The sequence below is a fragment of the Xenia sp. Carnegie-2017 genome, unplaced genomic scaffold (genome assembly GCF_021976095.1).
Source record: "Xenia sp. Carnegie-2017 unplaced genomic scaffold, XeniaSp_v1 HiC_scaffold_3, whole genome shotgun sequence".
In the NCBI taxonomy this organism is placed as follows: Eukaryota; Metazoa; Cnidaria; class Anthozoa; order Malacalcyonacea; family Xeniidae; genus Xenia; species Xenia sp. Carnegie-2017.
This window is the reverse complement of record NW_025813493.1, coordinates 1,395,844-1,417,008: the sequence shown is the minus strand read 5'-3', so window position 1 is coordinate 1,417,008 and position 21,165 is coordinate 1,395,844. Positions and strand designations below refer to the sequence as shown.

At 33.3% G+C, this 21,165-nt stretch overlaps 2 protein-coding genes and 2 long non-coding RNA genes across 4 annotated transcripts; 1 reads left to right on the top strand and 3 right to left on the bottom strand.

Moving 5' to 3' along the window:
• Positions 1–1,113: 1,113 nt before the first annotated feature.
• Positions 1,114–4,451, bottom strand: LOC124455031. The gene is made up of 4 exons (XR_006951666.1): positions 4,362–4,451; positions 3,511–3,938; positions 3,006–3,386; positions 1,114–1,459 (listed from the first exon to the last, which is right to left on the bottom strand). It is a non-coding gene; the product is annotated as an uncharacterized LOC124455031 (long non-coding RNA).
• Positions 4,452–6,924: 2,473 nt separating this feature from the next.
• LOC124454719 lies at positions 6,925–13,141 on the top strand. The gene is made up of 2 exons (XR_006951577.1): positions 6,925–7,019; positions 12,535–13,141. It is a non-coding gene; the product is annotated as an uncharacterized LOC124454719 (long non-coding RNA).
• Positions 10,528–15,148, bottom strand: LOC124454718 (ryncolin-1-like). Its single transcript, XM_047005494.1, has 5 exons — positions 15,068–15,148; positions 14,216–14,643; positions 14,036–14,091; positions 12,484–12,862; positions 10,528–10,990 (listed from the first exon to the last, which is right to left on the bottom strand). Exons 2-5 carry the CDS (start codon positions 14,307–14,309, stop codon positions 10,743–10,745), a joined length of 777 nt encoding a protein of 258 aa, XP_046861450.1. The 5' UTR covers positions 14,310–14,643; positions 15,068–15,148; the 3' UTR covers positions 10,528–10,742.
• Positions 15,149–18,978: 3,830 nt separating this feature from the next.
• Positions 18,979–20,895, bottom strand: LOC124454429 (ficolin-1-like). Its single transcript, XM_047005245.1, has 2 exons — positions 20,520–20,895; positions 18,979–19,373 (listed from the first exon to the last, which is right to left on the bottom strand). Exons 1-2 carry the CDS (start codon positions 20,800–20,802, stop codon positions 19,165–19,167), a joined length of 492 nt encoding a protein of 163 aa, XP_046861201.1. The 5' UTR covers positions 20,803–20,895; the 3' UTR covers positions 18,979–19,164.
• Between the last annotated feature and the right edge of the window lie 270 nt (positions 20,896–21,165).

Below are 21,165 nucleotides of genomic sequence, written 5' to 3'. Positions count from 1 at the left end.
AATGCATTGAATTTTTACAATAGGCTTGGCCTTCAATCTAATATTTTGTCAGTGTCAAGTTGACAACATATCTAAAGTTGCAGCTATCTGAATAATTCTTCAATGATTAATACTTGGTTATTAAGTATGAATGATTTCAACAAAAACCGCCATAAACTACTTTAAATGTAATATATGTGTTAATTTGGATATGTATGATAAACACAAATCATAAAATTCCAAAGCTTTAGTGACATACTTTAATGTTGACAGCAGAGAACTTCGACTCCAAGAGCACATTCAAGTGAGCATACATAGAAATAAAGACTTGTGAATTCAGCGTCCACTTCGTTCAAACACAATCAACTCTTTGTCATTCGAACTTTCGTGAGATTTTTCTTTGAGATCATATTCAAGCACCACATATATTACTCTTGTAAACCAGTTAAATGAGAAGAAGGTTAAGTAAGGAAAGAGGTTTTGTAAAGAGAAGGAGCTTATTTTGAATAATTTGTTTATTTTGAAAAAACACAACGTTCTATATAAACGTGTAAGTCTTATTAAAAGTGAGAAACCATATCATGCCATGAAGAAATGGGTTGCAAGGACTGATACGGACGCACATTAAAAGTGCCGCAAATGTCCAAGCGATAATAAAGCTTCTGTCAGTCAAGTCAACCCCTCCTACTCGTGGTGCAGCCTGTGTTCGGCTAACGGGGCTCTGGCGACGGGCGAGTTTCCGGCGGAAAAACGCCAGCAAAGGGCGCTCACGGATTAACTGTGTCGACAGCCTCTCCCTGCAACCGCCTAGTTTAACAGTCGTCACGATCCTTTGTGCCACTGAAGATGGAACCGCGTGGCCAAGCCAATAGAACATGGCCTGCACAACCATGCTCTTCTCACTGTGCACGCAGTCTGCAACCAGTTGCAGACAGCCTTCGTCGATTTGACGGGCAGCATCTCTCTCCATGAAGAATAATGTATAATAATTACAAAATATCTCTTTAAAGAAGGCAGCTAACAAAATGGTAAAACTAAAAAAAGATTCAGTTATTTTGAGTATGATTTGACGATATCAGCTTCATTTAGATAAACATGTTAAAAACTGACATTTCCTCCATTTCATTGATTGAAACAATATTTTTTATTACTTCATGAAATTAACACAATTTTTTGCATATTTGCTCATAAACAAACATATTTTTACGTGACGTATTGATAGATATATTGATCATTGTCATGAAATTATTAATTTTTATGAAAAGTCTTCATGGTTTAATTTTCATTTCACTGGATTTCACGTTACTAAAATCACGCCAATAATTACTCTTACCATTTAGGTTGGAATAATAACAATTATTATACCACCAAGCACCTTTCCAAGAAGTAGCGCAATTTCCACTTCTATCTTTATCATTATCTGAATCTTTGGTTGAAAACTTCATGTTATTGTGATAAGATAATCTATCCACAACATTTCCTAAAAAGTAGAAATAGTTTTATAGTTTTCTGGTGATTTGTATTTTAAAAACGTACAAGACACTGTTCAGATCATTCTGTCATTATTCACAGTAAACTTTATACGCAACATTCCATGCATTTAATGATGCATTTATATTATATTAAGAGTATTTACTAAACTTTTTTTTTCGTGGTTGGCTTGATTCAAACACACAGGAATGAAAACAGAGTTAAGAAAAGCATTGTGATTTATTTACACCACTTTTTTACGAAAGAATATTCCCAAGTCTTTAGATATGGTAATCCAACACTTCAAAAGAAATTGTTATATGAAGTAACAATAAATCATCTTCATTCTCAGACATGTTTAAAATTAACGCACAGCAATTTAAATTTTCGTCTTTATATTGCCTGATTCAAGCACACGCATCGACCAAACAGAGGACGAATTATAATTTTCTTATTTTATAAATTTCTTGCTGCAGGCATACATTTTTGCATGCTTTGCAAGAAAACATCTTTTCATATCATTAAAAATTACAAATAAACCGCTCTTTTTTGCGTTATACTTTTTCCAGATTACACATAGGAAAAACAAGAGCAAAGGCAAGCAAAAGTGCTCAGGCCTGTTTCAGATGTCGCATTTACATGAGCCGAATGCATTCAAAACAAACATAGATGATTATTTTTATCGCATTTTCTTTTGTTTTAAATGCGTTCGACACATGTAAAATGTAACGTTTTAGACGGGCTGTAGAAATACGAGCTTTGCTAATAGATAACATTCAGATAATTATTATCTTCCTGAGGAATACTATTTGTCTTTAAAGTTACTGAATATCCTGCTCTTCAAAATGATCTTGCTAATGCATTGTACATTGTCTAAATGTAAAGTATAATGCATTGTATATTGTCTTTCTTGTGGTTGACATTTCAAACGATACATTTCGTTACCCTTAGGGCCTGTTCATATGAGACGGGCCAGTCCGCTTAAGCCGTGCTAGTTAGTTTCCCGGGCCAATGTGTATTCGCATTCATATGAGGCGGCCTGGCCCGGCTGAAATGTTGTATTTAATTTCTGCCAACAAATATTGTATTTTGCGGGAAAATTAAATTGTGTTGAGACTCAAAGATTTTACAATCTGATTGCTACCATTAAGTTCCGCCGACTATTTTAGTGGTATAACATGAAATTTTCAAACTTATTTTCAATTACACATTGTTGTTTTGAAGTTTTTGCCATATTTAAATAACAAATAAGACAAGAGCATGCGCAGTCTCATCTCTTCCAGGCCGGCTTAGCCCGGCTGGCCCGATTGATGCAGTTATATGAGCCCGTTAGAACTTCGCTTCCTTCAAGCGGATCTCGCCAAGCCGGTCTGGCCCGCTCTTCATATGAACGCAATTTCGAAAAAATTGTAAAATAATATACGAGGCGAGATCTCGGCAAAGCTACCTAGCCTTACTTAAGCGGGCTGGCCCGTCTCATATGAACAGGCCCTAAGGTACAATCTCTCAACGCAATTTGCTATCACAAACACTCATTTTCTTCAATATTTTCTTACCTGTGTATTTTCCAATACTTAATTGATACTTAGAATTTTCATCCTTTACGACAAAATCTTCATATTCAGCGTATTTTTTAGTGCCTGACGTGTTTACTAGATCAATTCGAAGTTTATTTTTCTTTGCAGATGTTAGTCGATGTATCTTGTCCAATCCAAGCCAGAATTCGGATTTAAGATTACCAAAGCCACGTTTATACTCCGCCCAACCCAGATAAAAGTCTGTATTTCCATTTTTTATATGTCTTTGAATTACAGTCCACCCACCACCAGATGACGTCTGTCACAGAAGACCTCAAAGTATCCTTTACCATCAGGATCAATTTGAAAAACTCCGCTAGTTTTTTCAAAATTTTCTGTACAAATCTGTGCAGTCTTTTCCTGATGGTTATAAAAATATTAACTAACACAAAGAAATTAAATGAAAGATATTGTTTTAATTGAACAAATATTACTCCTTACTCGATTCTATAAGTGTCTTTTCTTTCTTTAAAATCATTCTTACCTCTTTTCAAGTTATTTGTAAGTTTTTCATTTTCCATGTAAAGTGTTTTCATTTGCTTTTCAAGACTTTTCAACTCCGTTTGTAATGTTGCCCTTTGTGCATCAAGTTTTTTCATTTGTGACGACAGATCAATCATTTTCAATTCGACTTTCTTAATTTTTTGTTGTAGTTTCACTATCGTATATTTTTGTACTTCTGTCCTATTGATTTTGTGTTTAAGAGTTAACTTAAATGTTTGTAGATGTTTTTTCTCCGTCTGTAAATTTTTGTGATATGTTTGAAGTGTTTTTATTTGTCTGTCTATTACTGCAATTTGTGTTTTCAAAGTTGCATTGTTTTGACCGGATTTCATGGTGCGTTTCATGTCATGGCTGAATGTTGAGTTGAAATCTTTTAAATAATCTTCCTTTACGTTTGTTAATCTCACTCTGCAAAAGTAAGAACATTAAAGTGAGTCATGGAAAAGTTTTCAGATGAAATATTTCACACTATGAACAAGGAATTGAGGCAGACTAATATTAAATACCTACATGACATAGCTAACGACTTACTAAAAATGTGTAAAGCATATAAAAGTCTTACTCCTCCCATACACAATTTAAACAAGAAAAACTTTGCTTGAGCTAATTTGAAAAATCCTTAGTTTACGGTATCGTAACTTGCAAAGCTTTGATCATGTTTGTATACTGCCCCAGCTTTGAATATTAACTACAACTCGACAACATGTTCAAAAAGATTATTCAAATTTAAAAAGAAATACGCCTTAGAGGCGTTTCTAATATAGTCTTCATAGCGTTCAATGATCACATTAAACATTTCCAAGTTCTTCTTTGCCCTAAAACATAGCTTACCCTTGAATATTAACAACGATGGAGGTAATCACCACCAATGCACAAATAAAGCTCACCATCTTGTCTTGTCTCAAATGTCTTACAAGTAAACACTTTAGGTTGAGATGAGGATCCAGGCTATTTATATATGTGTGTGTCCATCATGAACAAATTGTGAGGATAATGAAGCCTTTACAAAGTTACGCAGACTAATTTATTTCAGCATGTAATTGAACTGCTTTAAATAGTTTAAATATGTTGAACAGTTTGCACACATAGCCACAAACTGGACATTGTTTTAATTTTAAAATCGAATTCACTCAACATGGAAGAAGTTTACTAAACTGACTCAAAACTTAAAACTCGGTAGTTTTGAAAGATTTTGCAACATAACATTTACTATTTAATAACAGGCCTTTATTTATCGTAAAACAACAACACTAGCTAATTAATATAGAATTAATGAATAAAGACGTACGTATTGTGATCTTGTGTTAACAAGCTGTTAATTACGTTGTACTTCATTGATAGTTTGCTTGCGATGTTATAGATTTTTTTTAAAAAGAAGTTTAAAAATAATGAAGAGTTGTAATAATAGATAGCACAAGGCATTGCAGTGAGCACTGTGTTTTGCTAAAAAAAAGGACCAATATTATCAAAAATTTCCAATTAAATGCTCTTCATGACGGCACCCTATAAGGGAGCGACATCCAAAACAAAGCTTGCATTGATATAAAGACTGTTAATAAAAAATTGAAAAGATTTAACAGTATCCTTTGACAATTCTATTTTCATCGTTTGAATAGGATCCAGCAAAATGTGTGTTAAAGAGCACGTATACTGTATGTTGTTGATGTTAAGAAATAACAATGTTTTGGATAGTGCTTGACATTGGTTGTTGTAGGGTCACCTTAATTTAAAAATTTTACATCAGCTACTTTCTTTTTGAAGAAACACTTAGCTGTTTAAATGCACTTGTTGAACTGATTGGAGACTTAGCAGCGTGGAGCGCCCTATACGTCAGAGGAAATTACTTTTTACGTCATATCATCAAAAAAATTTGAGCTTGCTGTTTACAAAATTAAAGTTATGTTCAATGTTTATTTTACACAGCATGGCATTTAAAAACAATAAAAAACACGCACAATTTTTTTTTCTCGATAATTTTGAAAGTGATATGGAAGGCAATCCAACCAATATCAATTCGTAATAAATTAAATGGTTTGAACCCGAGAGTATCGTTACATGTTTGTGGATGTAGATCGTCCAAGCTATTAGAGTCCTGAGAAGGACTATTGTTGTTGATGTTAATTGACGTTTTGACAAACGTATAGTGGTAAGCCATTTCAGTTTTTAGCCAGAATAGTCGGCTAATGAAGATCAAGAAGGTTACCAGTCAATTGAGAATAGGAATTTGAGTATGTTGATCATCAGCATTAACCAAGCCTCAACAGTTGATGACGAACCATGGTGTGCAATTCTACAATAATGAGTTAAAAATAAGAGTAACGTTGACAGATGTTTTGTAATTAAAGTGATGCAAGGTTGGATCAGCGCCCACTGTCAAAATAAATTATAAGTGAATTTGATGAAGCTATACGGTATGTTTGTTTGAATAAAGTGAATCGTTAAAATAATTCGACGTCTGCCATAAGAAAAACCGGCTACCACTTTCACATGTGCACGACGGACAAGTTTTTTTTGCAATAATAAGTTTTGAACCATTACAAAAGTTTCGTCGAAATAAAAATTTCATTATATATATTTGTTATGACTGAATATATAAGAGCATGTAGATCCAATCAGGCTTTAGCATGCATGTTCTCTGTTATATATTAGCCATACAAACATACCAAGCTTCATTGCATTCAAGATTTACTTGAATACAATTAACTCGTGTAACGCTAACGAAGTACATATTTGCAAGAGATAAACAATTTGTAATTATGGAAAGTGTAAGTTATACACATAATCAAAACATAAGTTATAAGCTAGGTGCTTAGAACTTCAAGTGTATGTATATAAGAACCTGTTCATATGAGCCGGGCTGGCCCGCTTTACCGAGCTAGCCCGCAGTAGCAAGATCTCCCCTCTTTTAGTATTTATATATAATTTTAAATTTGATTCATATGAGCGAAGGGCTGGCCCGTTTTGCCGGGATGTCCCTTAAACGGGGCAAGATCTCGGCATAAAATGGGTTCACGTGAATGCACAAGGCGGGCTAGACCGGCATGCGGAATTAAACATCCTATTAGTGCGCATGCTCATAAAATTCAATGCGATGCAAAAGATAGGGCAAGCAAAAGAACAACTTTCGGTGGACTATAGATTAATAAATAACATCGTTGAGTTTCTTTAAGCTTATAAAAGTAACATAAAGTATCGGGATTTAGACTTTTATGCGGCGTGCGTAAATAACTATTACTGTACATTGTTGGGCTAGCACGCCTCATGTAAATAAAATAATAAACTGGTCCGGCAAAGTCGGCCAGCCGGCTCATATGAACAGGCCCTAAACTAATAATAGTTCATTATTTATTGACATCACGTTTCTTTGACATAAAGGCAGCCGTCTTATTATGTCACCGACCAACGAAAAAGCAGATTTTGCCATTTTATGATATGCGATCGATATCCACAAGTTTGGAGTGAGGACAAGATCATGAAAGCTCTATTCATGTATGTGAGTATTCATGAAGAATAGGTTGGTTTCAGCTGATAATAAAAGAGTTTAATTATTTGAGATCTAATAGGTAGCCATTTTATGCTCGAAGTTTCGTCCAATGAATTTGCACTATTACAAGTTCTGCTTTACTATGCAAAGGTTAAAAGACGAATTTTGCGCCACTATTTTATTGTATATAGTCAAACCTTGATGTAAATCAACTTGCACAAAAAGATTTCTTTTGTCTTTAGTATGAAAAGCAATTTTACTATTTATAAGGAACAACAGACACAACAGTTTGTCTACAATTTAAAACTGACAATATTGCATCATATGTTTGGAATTTGTAGTTAATTACACATCCTGTTGTTTACTTATTTGATATTTTGTTGTATAAAATACAACAAATTTACAAAGTATATAAATTTCTATGCCTAAAACTCAACCCAACTGTTTTTCTGTCGACAAGTGATAGCTATATATTCTGGTTTTCACATTCTGTCTCAGCACTCAGTTAAATTAAGTAATTTATTCATACACGACTTAAAAAGAAACCTTTAAAACGTGACACTCGATGCAGATCATTCTATATTTTGTGTACTTACTTTTGATGCAGTAAAATCGATTACAAGCTGTATTTCGCCGTTGACCATTCTTAAAACAATTTACGTTGCAGCTATATTGAACCAAACTGGCAATAGTTCGCCCCAGCTGTCTCCAGTATAAAAATTATATAAATATAACTCTATTATCCCGAACAGCAATTTTATTGTTAATATCAACTTTGCACGTACATTGAAGGAAATTGCTGTGTCATAACGAACAACACATGAAATTACGAACATGTTACCGTTATCAACACGAATTTTTGAAACTTCTACTTTAAAATAATAAATGGGCAGGACATTATTTTTTGAACGTGGCCAAAATGAGAAAAATGTTTTATTTCAGTTCGTATCGCCAGCATGCTCATATAATCCTGCTGTCAATCTCTCTGTGTTTATACTCATGGCAAAAACAATTAATTTGTATAGACATAAATAAGTATGATAAAAAGCTGGACTAAAACTTGAGAACTAAAAAACTAAACATCAGTTGAAACATAGCTACCATCAAGGTATGTAGCTATAAACTTCTACCTCACAAATTGACCGAAATTATCCATTTCTAAAAGTAGCTTGTATTGATGTGCTTATTTTTGGTTTCAGCAAGCTATTGAAATTGATAAATAATTCATGCTTTAGTGTCAAAGTAACCGTACTAAACACAAACGTGGCATTTATAAAATATACGTTAGAATGATATTAGTTGAAGTAATTTCAGTTGTTGTATAGTTCTTGAAATGATTAATTTCTCACTAGTCTACAACATGTGTTTTTCTTTATGCATGTACGTTCATGCCTTATTTAAAACGTGATCTTTTTGAGAACCTGACATCGATGATCTAACTTTGAATTGGTTGAATTTGCCAGTATTGTATCGATTCTCTTGGCCTATGTAAGCCACACGACAATTTTGCTAGACGTTTAATAAGAATTTGTATTTTCAAAGTGATTGACAAATCATTCCTCTATAAAACTGAGATATTTCCTCTGCATCATGATGTTACGTTCTGGCAGAATCTTCTACACTAGTCCCACTGATATTCACAACATTTCTGAAGATTGCAGAGCGAGCATGCTGGGTACAATGGCTGGGTATTTCAATATAAAATTAATACGCATGCGCATCATTGCTTTTCTTTTTAGCGCGCTTTCGTCAACGAGAACGACGCTGACTATTTTTGCTTTAAATTACTCATTTCATTCCTAATGATTCGGAGATGACTTTAATCCACCAAGACAACGATAAACTGTTTCAGCAATGTGATTATTTTCTTCAACATTTATAATTTTGATTCGGTGTTGTAATGTTGTTTTATTTATTTGCTATTGGTAGAGGATAATTAAGCCACTGATATGTAAACTAAACTGGACTATTTATCCATGTACATATATAGTAGGCATTGTGAACAAAAACGCTTATCCCTACGGCAACAAAACTATTGAAGCCAAAATTAACCCATCCAGTCAAGAAATTGTTGACAAACAAAAGAAAAACAAGCGAAATATTACCACCGTGGCAGCAAGCCATTAATAGATCTCAACCCAGGAGAAACAGTGCGTATACGACCAGACCAGACGTGCAGGACATGAAGGAAACGAGTGTGTAACCAGAAGTTTGCACCCACGTCGTACCAAGTTATTTCGGAAGGCTAAATATGCAGACGGAACAGAAGACATCTGGCGTCCGTTAAAGAAAGGGAAAGATTGATAAAGAGCGTACCGAGGAAGAAAATGAACAATCTGAGTCCGAAGACCCAAATGAGCAACCGGTGCAGCCAAGTTCTCTACGCAAGACACGTCCACAAATGTCAGTATAGAAACCAATTAGGCACGACTAGAAACCGACACATCGGACACCTCAGTCAAAAGAAAACTTCTATAGGACATACATTACAATGAACGTTCTACATGTGATTACCAATTTTTATGAAAACTACTCTTAAGTCCTTCAAATTATAACCTTGTTTTGTTCCTTACGAGGAGATGGATGTAACGATATAAATTATCAAACATAGTACACCGGGCCTTTTGACCGGATGTACTGTAGTGTGGGGAGATTCTAGCGCCTTCTAAATTGTGTAAGTTTTCCTAGGACTACGTGCAATGATGGGGCTAAAACGTCGGTCCTTGGTGAGTCCTAGGTCAGGCTTGATGTGTTTACACTGGAGGCCTAGTCAGTCCTTGGTAAGTTACGAGACCGCAGTGTAAACGCGGTTTATATATGGTGTGCAACCATTCTCTTTGGAAGGAACAAGATTGCTGGCTAGCCAGATAATAAACAATTGTTTGGATGAGGTTGAGCATGATATCAAAAATTATTCAGACAAAAGTCAATGTTATCTGCAGAAGAAAAGCTGAGGCAGAACACGTTGCCGAGGTCTGAATAATTTTTAATATCATACCTACAAAAATCTAGTTCAATAATTATTTTATTATTCACTTTAACTAACTGAAATATTATTAACACATATCAATATAAAACATTTTTCAAACCTTCGTTAATTTTTTTGTCAGCTGGTTTATTCAAGTTCATCTTGTTTAAATATGTTGTAAGCACGTTCAAAGCCATCTTAGCCGCTTTTTTAGTGTTTTCTGGATGCTTCTTGTTTCAAAGCTTTTACATCGTTTTTAGAAACTGTGGAAAACATCGCTATGATTTGACTTTTTTTCAAAACCGGCTTTTAATGACGTCCATAATTGTAGAAACTGTTATTTGTAAATAGACGTTTTACCGACAGATATGTAGAATTATTTGCAGGAAGTTGACTAATCAAAAGCAACATTGCTTACATAGTGAATAACGATGTAAGATAATTGCATGAAATGCATGATACACCAAGATTGCGTGGAACGAGGCGAAAATATAGAATTATCTACATACAGAGCAATATCTAAGTAAAAAATGAGTGAAAAGACGTAAAATTAGAATCATATAATTACCTAAATCAGCTCTAATTTAGGGAAAATATTATTTCACCACAGCATTTTTATCAATTTTTTCAACGCTTTTTTAAATGATAATGATTATAAAGAATTTTTAAAAGACATAAAAGTTCTTTTTTATTATTATATGTTGGAAGTTTCATTAGAAATAATGATCAAATTTATAACATCACAGTCATTGGAAATTCTTTATGGTTTTATTTTCATCTCAGTGAACTTTAAGGATATAAAACGTTTCCAAGCATACCAAGTCACACCTTTGTTATTGTCTTGGTTGCCACTATAGTAGTGCCCATTCAGGTTAGAAGAATGACAGCTATTATACCACCAAGCACCTTTGTGGCGAAAAGCACAGTTTCCTTTATATTTATCTTTATCTGAATCTTTGGTTGAAAACGCCATGCCATTACGATAGGATAATGAATCTCCAGCATTTCCTACAAAAAGTAATATCTTTTAAAGATCGCATTTAATGCAGTTATAGAACTCTTTTAAACTTGCAGAAACTCCCCCCAAAAGGGTGTTTTGTCGTTGGTAGAAGGTTTTTATAGCAATCGTTTGTTTTGGGGGCTTTTGTGAGATTTGCCAATCATTTTTTTTTATTTTATGTAGTAAAAAAGGAAGGAATGATGTAAGTGTTAAAATATAATATGCAACACTGAGTTTTCATTTCACATATGGGAGCATGAGGGAGATCCAACCACAATAACATTATAATATTGTTACCGTTTGTCATAAAGTTGTTGTAGCTGACTTATTTAACAACTTGATGTAAATCCTGTTTCAAAATGGAATAAATAAATTGCAAAGGTAAAATTTGTCAACACTTTGACTTTGATCCTACTCTCATTTCCCAGAACATTATTTCTACATCCAGCCTTAACTCATTGCTCTAACTCCTGTGTTAAGTAATGAATGGGATTTAATTTTTATTATAATAGACCTTTAAAATTCTTTATTGACGTGATGATATACCTGTAGTTTTGTCCGAGACTTAATTTATATTTATGTTTTTCATTCTTCTATATGCAAATTTATCCACGTAAACTTGAATGAATTTCAGTAACGTTTATATATGTATAAATATATTATATATATTTATACATATTTATAAGGTTAAATAGTTGGAATGTTATGAAACAAAAAGAATAATAGCATAATGCTTTAACCAACAACTACAAACAATAACGACCTTATCTAACAACATTTGAAAATTTAACTTCCACTCCTCTTCCTTGTAAACAAGACAAGTCTACTCAAAAGCAGAGAGCCTTACTTACAAGTCCTGGGCTTGTGACCAGTATGGCAGTGTATAACTCTAGGACTAAAAGTAATAGGAGTGGAAGGTTAATTTTTCAAATCTTGTTAGATAAGGTCGTTATTGTTTATAGTTCTTGGACAGAGCATTATGCTATCATTTTTTTATTTATACATATATAAATAATCTGGGCATTGAGGCCTGAATTTACAATCATATATTACAGGCTTGCATGCATTTTATATAAAAGGTTTTAATGTTCATTTAAGTCCACATAATTTAGCAATGTTTCAGGCGCATGCTCATTACTTGTTTACAAAGCTTCAATTGAATTTTCATTTAATCTTAATGATACGGTAAGCACAATCCATGAATGATCTCTTATTGTAAGTCAAAAATTGTTGTTGTATGGTGCAACTTAATGATTCACACAACAAAATGATTTTTATGTTCGTTCAATGTATTTTGTTGTAAGTATGTAAGATCAAATTGATTTCATTTTTTAAGATCTAACAAGACTTCTGCTCAAAATCAACCGTTAAAATATCTATGTTTTTCCCAAAATTGCAGACCTGTCTACGCAAGCTCGAATCATTCCAACCTATAATGCATATATCAAAATATTGCTTAGAAATTTGTCCATCAAATGTTTATATTTACTTATTGACTCACCAGAATATGCACCAAGACTTAACTGATATTTATGTGTTTCATTCTTTACAGCAAAATAATCATATTCAGCATATGCTTTGTTTCCTGACCAGTCTCCCAAGTCAACACGAAGTTTATTTCTCTTGGCTGATGTTAGTCGGTATATTTTATCCAATCCAAGCCAGAATTCAGAAGTAAGATTACCAAATCCTTGTGTATAGTTTTTCCAATTTCGATAAAAGTCTACACTTCCATCTTGACGTCTTTGAAACACAGTCCAACCTCCACCAGATGTCTTCATATCACAGAAAACATCGAAATAACCCTGGCCATCTGGATCAATTTGATAAACTCCGTTCTTTTTTTTACCTTTTTTGTAAAGATCTGCACAGTTTTTTCCCTGAAAAAAAGTTTTGTTAAAAAAGCTATTGCATTGTACGTCTTATGGGTTTTGTAACTCATTAAACCTATACTACTAGCAAATTGCTACACAGCTTTTCCGCGCATAGATCCATTTTGCTAAATAACTATTTTGTACATTATATACCGAAGTTGTTTTCGATTATATAAACTCAACACAGTTTAATTCAATAGAAAAAATTAACAATATAAAATAGCAAGTTTTCAGATATGAGTAACTTTCATAATAACATTTTAGAATTCCTTATATGGTCATAAACGTGTAGTTGTTTACGTTCTCTATCTCTGGAGTTAATCTCAATGCTGACTCAACATTTTTAGTCCTGTTTTATACCACAGGAACACCTACCAACTCGCTCGATTTTATTGGCTTCACCTAAATCTTAAGACAAATCTTCTAAACGCCAGATTTTCAATCACTTTCACCCTTCTTTATTGACATGTAGATGGTGAAAAAACTTTGAACAAATCAGGTTGGACTGGGTATTTAATATCCATAAATATTTATACATTTTATATGTTATGCACCCAAATTTTCCACGCATTTATTTTTCATGAACAAGAAGTCCACTTGGGTTTTCTCTGTTTGCTTTTTCTTACAAAATTCCCTTTTATGAATTCTTCTGTTTATAAGTGCGTTTGTTATTACAATTCTCAATTAAACACTTACTCAGACTTGATTCGTTAAAATTTTTTTACCAAATACATGTGATACGAAAAATTTCAAGCAGGAGAAGTGATTAAATCTCTGGTTAACTGAACATTTGCTTTAAGATTTAGATGACAGTCTACAAATTTGGGGAACTGGCAGGTCTGCCTTCCTATGATATCATGGTAAAAAAAACATTAATTGATGCTTTATAAACAAGCGACTGAAATAAACAGTGTAGCTTACTTTTTTCCTCATATCATGCCAGTCTATGTTTTGATAACTTTTCATACATAAATTATGCCTCTCTAACCCTTTCCTAAACATTCGAAATTAGCTACCGCATTGCTTTCTTTGTTAAAACAAGGAGGTCACAAAAAGAACAGTTAAATGCACTGACGAAGAGATATTTTTCAAAAAAATCTTTATTTCTAGGTATTTAATTGCCATATAATTTATGAATGAAAAAAATGCATTAAATTGGTTGATGTTTTGCTTGCTTACCATGTATATTCCATTGTGTCTTATACTTTTTCTGTAAAGATCTGCGCAATCTTTTCCTGATGGTTATAAAAATATTGGTTAACACAAAGAAATTAAATGAAAGATATTGTTTTAATTGAACAAATATTACTCCTTACTCGAATCTATAAGTGTATTTTCTTTTTTTAAAATCATTCTTACCTTTTTCCGAGATATTTGTAAGATTTTCATTTTCCATGTAAAGTGTTTTCAATTGTTTTTCAAGACTTTTCAACTCGGTTTGTAATGTTGCCATTTATGCATCAAGTTTTTTCATTTGTGACGACAGATCAATCATTTTCAATTCGACTTTCTTAATTTTTTGTTGTAGTTTCACTAGTGTATATTTTTGTACTTCTGTCCTATTGATTTTGTGTTTAAGAATTAACTTAAATGTTTGAAGATGTTTTTTCTCCGTCTGTAGATTTTTGTGATATGTTTGAAGTGTTTTTATTTGTCTGTCTATTGCTGCAATTTGTGATTTCAAAGTTGCATTGTTTTCATCGGATTTTATGGCGCGTTTCATGTCATGGCTGAATTTTGAGTAGAAATCTTTTAAATCATCTTCCTTTTCATTTGTTAATCTCACTCTGCAAAAGTAAGAACATTAAAGTGAGTCATGGAAAAGTTTTCAGATGAAATATTTCACACTATGAACAAGGAATTGAGGCAGATTTATATTAAATACGTACATGACATAGCTAACAACCTACTAAAAAGATGTAATGCATATAAAAGTCTTACTCCTCCCATACACAACTTGAATAAAAAAAACACTTTGTTGAGCTAATTTGAAAAATCCTTAGTTTACGGTATCGTAGCTTGCAAAGCTTTGATCATATTTGTATAGTGCCCCAGCACTGAATATTAACTACAACTCGACAACTTGTGCAAAAAGATTATTCAAATTTAAAAAGAAATACGCCTTAGAGGCGTTTCTAATATAGTCTTCATAGCGTTCAATGATCACATTAAACATTTCCAAGTTCTTCTTTGCCCTAAAACATAGCTTACCCTTGAATATTAACAACGATGCAGGTAATCGCCACCAATGCACAAATAAAGCTCACCATCTTGTCTTGTCTTAAATGTCTTACAAATAAACACTTTAGGTTGAGATGAGGATCGAGGCTATTTATATACGTGGGTGTCCAGCATGAATAAATTGTGAGGATAAAGAAGCCTTTACAAAGTTACACAGACTAATTTATTTCAGCATGTAATTGAACTGCTTTAAATATTTTAAATATGTCGAACAATTTGCACACATAGCCACAAACTGGACATTGTTTTAATTTTAAAGTCGAATTCACTAAACATGGAAGAAGTTTACAAAACTGACTCAAAACTTAAAACTCGGTAGTTTTGAAGGATTTTGCAACATAACATTTACTCTTTAATAAATAGGCCTTTATTTATCATAAAACAACAACACTAGCTGATTAATATAGAATTAATGAATAAAGACTTATTGTGAAAGTGTGGTAACAAGCTGTTAAATACGTTGTACTTCATTGATAGCTTGCTCGCGATGTTATAGATTTTTTAATAAAAAAAAGTTTAAAAATAATGAAGAGTTTTAATAATAGATAGCACAAGGCATTGCAGTGAGCACTGTGTTTTGCTAAAAAAAAAAGCACCAATATTATCAAAAATTTCCAATTAAATGCTCTTCGTGACGCCACTCTATAAGGGAGCGACATCCAAAACAAAGCTTGCATTGATATAAAGACTGTTAATTAAAAATTGAAAAGATTTAACAGTATCCTTTGACAATTCTATTTTCATCGTTTGAATAGGATTCAGCAAAATGTGTGTTAAAGAGTACGTATGCTGTATGTTGTTGATGTTAGGAAATAACAATGTTTTGGATACTGCTTGATATTGGTTGTTGTAGGGTCGACTTAATTTAAAAACTTTACATCAGCTACTTTCTTTTTGAAGAAACACTTAGCTATTTAAATGCACTTGTTGAACTGATTGGAGACTTAGCAGCGTGGAGCGCCGTATACGTCAGAGGAAATTACTTTTTACGTCATATCATAAAAAAATTTGAGCTTGCTGTTTACAAAATTAAAGTTATGTTCAATGTTTATGTTACACAGCATGGCATTTAAAAACAATAAAAAAACACGTACGATTTGTTTTCTCGATAATTTTGAAAGTGATATGGAAGGCAATCCAACCAATATCATTCGTAATAAATTAAATGGTTTGAACTCGAGAGTATCGTTATATGTTTGTAGATGTAGATCGTCCAAGCTAGTAGAGCCTTGAGAAAGACTGTTATTGTTGATGTTAATTGACGTTTTGACAACCGTATAGTGGTAAGCCATTTCAGTTTTTAAACAGAATAGTCGACTAATGAAGACCAAGAAGGTTACCAGTCAAATGAGAATAGGAATTTGAGTATGTTGACCATCAGCATTAACCAAGCCTCAACAGTTGATGACGAACCATGGTGTGCCATTCTACAATGATGAGTTAAAAATAAGAGTAACGTTGACAGATGTTTTGTAATTATAGAGATGCAAGGTTGGATCAGCGCCCACAGTCAAAGTAAATTATAAAGAAATTCGATCAAGCTATACGTAAGTATGTTTGTTTAAATAAAGTGCAACGTTACAATAACTCGACGTCTACCGTAAGAAAAACCGGCTACCACTTTCACATGTGCACGACGGACAAGTTTTTTTTTTGCAATAATAAGTTTTGAACCATTACAAGAGTTTCGTCAAAATAAAACTTTGATTATATATCTTTGTTATGACTGAATATGTAAGAACACCTAGATCCAATCAGACGTTAACATGCATGTTCTCTTTTACATAGTAGCCATGCCAACATACCAAGTTTCATTGCATTCAAGATTTACTTGAATACAATTAACTCGTGTAAAGCTAATGAAACACTTATTTGCAAGAGAAAAACAATTTGTAATTATAGAAAGTGTAAGTTATACACATAATCTAAACATAAGTTATAAACTGGGTGCTTAGAACTTTAAGTGTATGTATATAAGGGCCTGTTCATATGAGCCAGGCTGGCCCGCTTTACCGAGCTAGCCCGGCAGTAGCAAGATCTCGCCTCTTTTAGTATTTACATATAATTTCAAATTTGATTCATATGACAGACGGGCTGGCCCGTTTTGCCTGGATGTCGCTTAAACGAGGCGCGATCTCGTCATAAACGGGCTCATGTGAATGCACAAGGCGGGCTAGACCGGCATGCCGAGTTAAACATCGTACTAGTGCGCATGCTCATAAAATTCCATGCGATGCAAAATACAAGGCAAGCAAAAGAACAACTTTCGGTGGACCATAGACTAATGCATAACATCATTGACTTTCTTTCAGCTTATAAAGTAACATAAAGTATCGGGATTTGGACTTTTATGCTGCGTGCGTAAATAATTATTTCTGTACTTAGTCGGGCTAGCCCGCGTCATGTGAATCAAATAATAAACTTGCCCGGCTCATATAAACAGGCCCTAAATTAATAATAATTCATTATTTATTGACATCACATTTTTTTGACATAAAGGCACCCGTCATACTATGTCAGAGGTAAAATTTACTCAGCAAACGTACCTTTAACTTCATCAACAAGATGCCTTTATTTTAACAGTTGGCGTTGATCTAATGGCAGTATAGAAATAAACAGTAGTTCCACTTTATAGAAATTTTTTGTGTAGCGCATATCTTATTACGCATGTAATAAGCATAGTGGCAGCCAGTAATTTGCACTTTCTGACCATTAGGAGCGCTAAGGTGGCCAGTCGCAGCCAGTAATTTAATTAAATATACAGCACAAAGTTATACGGTAAAGTGAGACTACTGTTTCTTTGTATAGACCAATTGCACCTAGGTCACTCACATCCTAGCAATCGTTGCTAAGGCGCATCTGGAGGACAAGCATCAGCACTGACAGGCTGACAGCACATGCACATGTTTTAAATATAGTATGGCAAATCTTTTCCGAAAACCTATAAAGCCAAGAAAAGCTTGCTTTCTGGCTACGCGAACTCATTTGTTTCTGCAGACTGTGAAGAACAGTAGTCGGTAGCCAATCTTGCAGCATTTGTAATTATAGGATTTACAAACTTTAGATATATTATGAGTACAACTTACATTCTCCCACCTTTGAAGAACTGCTTATCCCTGGTAAAACTGTTGATATGTCGTTTTCAAATGCATTGAATTTTTACAATAGGCTTGGCCTTCAATCTAATATTTTGTCAGTGTCAAGTTGACAACAAATCTAAAGTTAGAGCTATCTGAATAATTCTTCAATGATTAATACTTGGTTACTAAGTATGAATGATTTCAACAAAATACCGCCATGAACTACTTTAAATATAATATATATGTTAATTTGGATATGCATGATAAACACAAATCATGAAATTCGAACGCTCTAGTGACATACTTTAATGTTGACAGCAGAGAACTTTGACTCCAAGAGAACATTCAAGTGAGCATACATAGAAACAGAGACTTGTGAATTCAGCGTCCACTTCGTTCAAACACAATCAACACTTTATCATTTGAACTTTCGTGAGATTGTTCTTTGAGATCATATTAAAGCACCACATATATTGCTGTTGTAAACCAGTTAAATGCGATGTGGGTTTTGCGATTGTTGTTGTGTTAAGGGGTTTTATATTCTTGAATTGCAACTAACCTCTAGGGACTTATCGAACAATGTGGCTCGCCCAAGATGGCTGATGCCCCCAATAACACTAATAAAATGCTTTTAAACGTGTAACTGTGTAAGCATTAGTAATGTGAAAACTCGTTTTACGCCCACGAAGACGAAAACAGTCACATTACAAACTCAAAAAGCCGCAGTCGTTTTGAGTATGATTTGATTACATCAGCTTCATTTAGATAAACATGTTAGAAACTCATATTTCATCAACATCATTGATTGAAACAATATTTTTTATTACTTCATGAAATGATTATAGTTTTCTTGACTTCTATCTATACCAATTTTTTGCACATTTTCTCATAGTAAACAACGAGTGTAAATGTTTAAGACATATTACATGACGTATTGACATTGATATTGATCATTGTCATGAAATTATAAATATTTATGAAAATTCTTCATGGTTTGATTTTCATTTCACTGTTTTTCACGTTACCAAGACCTCTCCAATACATATTTTTGCCATTTAGGTTGGAATCGTAACATTCTTTATACCACCAAGCACCTTGCCAGGAAGCAGCGCAGTTTTCTACAAATTTGTCATTATCAGAATCTTTTGTTGAAAACGCCATGTCTTTATGATAGCTCAATGCATCCCAAACATTTCCTAAAAAGTAGTAATGGCTCTTGAGCTCTGTCGTGATCTGTATTTTAAAGTACACATGAACACATTTTGTGTTAATTATTCTGATAGATTACATGTTTGTAAATGTGTATCGTCCAGGTTGGTATAGTCTTGAGAAGAACTGTTATTGTTGTTGTTGACTGACGTTTCGACAACCTTAGCGGTAGTCATCTTCAGAGTCAACTTTTCTTCGCTAAGGTTGTCGAAACGCCAGTCAACAGCAACAAAAACAGTCCTTCTCAGGACTATACCAACTTGAACGATCTACATTTACAAACATGTAACGATACTCCCGGGTTCAAGCCATTTACTTTATTCTAATAGATCTTAAAAAAGTTATTCAGAAAATTCTAAATTTCATTTTGGGTATTTAAATTTCGGTGTTTCGACGGCCTAATTTAAACACAGGACTCGACCAAAAAGAGAACTCATTGAATTTATGTTATTTATAAAATTTCTTACTCCAGGCTTACAATTTTGCATGCTTTAAAAGAAAAAATCTTTTCATCTCACGGAAATTTACTAATATATACCGTTCCTTTTTGTGCTGTCGTGCTTGCATCATTCACTTCCTTGGTTATATAAAGACAAAACAAAAGAAATTGTACGTAAAAGTGCTTATATACGAGCGGTACTTGTAGATAATATTTAGACAATTTTTCATCTTTCGCAGGAAATTAAATTTTTCTTTTAAAATTATTCTTGATAATGTATTTTGAATTTTTTAGCTGTAAAGTTGGTATCTTTGTTGTGATTGACATTCTTTACGATCACTAGCAACGGAAACCTAAATATTTCTTCCCCCTTTTGCAGGTGCCAAGGTCTTTCTGCAAAAGCAAACTTTGATTTAAATAATTTAAAAGTTTAAAGCAGTGTTTCAACAAGACAAAAATACTTTTTTAATAATGCATCACTGTTTTTTAAGCTCAATTATGAGTTGAAAAGTAAAGAAATACACAAAAATGCATTTTTCTAATATTACCCTATTTACAATCGAAATACAAATTGTGTCGACTTTGTCATTATTTCACTTTACTATCTTTTCAAGTGGACACCAATTAAGATACAATCTGTCGTTCCAAACTACTATCACTTGCATAATACTCATTTTTTAAACCATTTTCTTACCTGTGTAATTTCCAATATTCAATTGATATTTATGATTTTCATTCTTTACGTCAAAAACTTCATATTCAGCGTAACTTTCATTTACTGACTTGTGTACTAGATCAATTCGAAGTTTGTTTTTCTTTGCAGATGTTAGTCGATGTATCTTGTCCAATCCAAGCCAGAATTCGGATTTAAGATTACCAAAGCCACGTTTATACTGCACCCAACCCAGATAAAAGTCTGTATTTCCTTTGTATATATGTCTTTGAATTACAGTCCAACCACCACCCGATGACGTCATGTCACAGAAGACCTTAAAGTATCCTTTACCATCAGGATCTATTTCGTATAGTCCATTGTGTCTTACACTTTTTCTGTAAAGATCTGCGCAGTCTTTTCCTGGTAATACAGTTCAAAATTTGAGACAACCTTTTTAAACAAATCTTGGTTTTTACCAATAATGGTACATTGCTAAATGTTTGCCCTGTGTATAATACAAAACGTTTTAGAGTAAATGGTTTGAACCCGGGAGTATCGTTACATGTTTGTAAATGTAGATCGTCCATGTTGGTATAGTCCTGAGAAGGACTATTTTTGTTGTTGTTTACTGACGTTTCGACAACCTTAGCGGTAGTCATCTTCAAAAGCTATAGTGATGTAACAA

What these genes read in the sequence shown, in the direction of transcription:
- LOC124454718 (XM_047005494.1), bottom strand. Translation starts at nt 14,309, where the DNA reads ATGGCAACATTACAAACCGAGTTGAAAAGTCTTGAAAAACAATTGAAA. An exon ending in GACACAATGGAATATACATG is followed by an intron (nt 12,863 to 14,035) that starts GTAAGCAAGCAA and finishes ACTTTTTTTCAG; the next exon opens with GGAAAAAACTGTGCAGATCT. An exon ending in AAGTCTTGGTGCATATTCTG is followed by an intron (nt 10,991 to 12,483) that starts GTGAGTCAATAA and finishes TACTTTTTGTAG; the next exon opens with GAAATGCTGGAGATTCATTA.
- LOC124454429 (XM_047005245.1), bottom strand. Translation starts at nt 20,802, where the DNA reads ATGACGTCATCGGGTGGTGGTTGGACTGTAATTCAAAGACATATATAC. An exon ending in GAATATTGGAAATTACACAG is followed by an intron (nt 19,374 to 20,519) that starts GTAAGAAAATGG and finishes ACTACTTTTTAG; the next exon opens with GAAATGTTTGGGATGCATTG.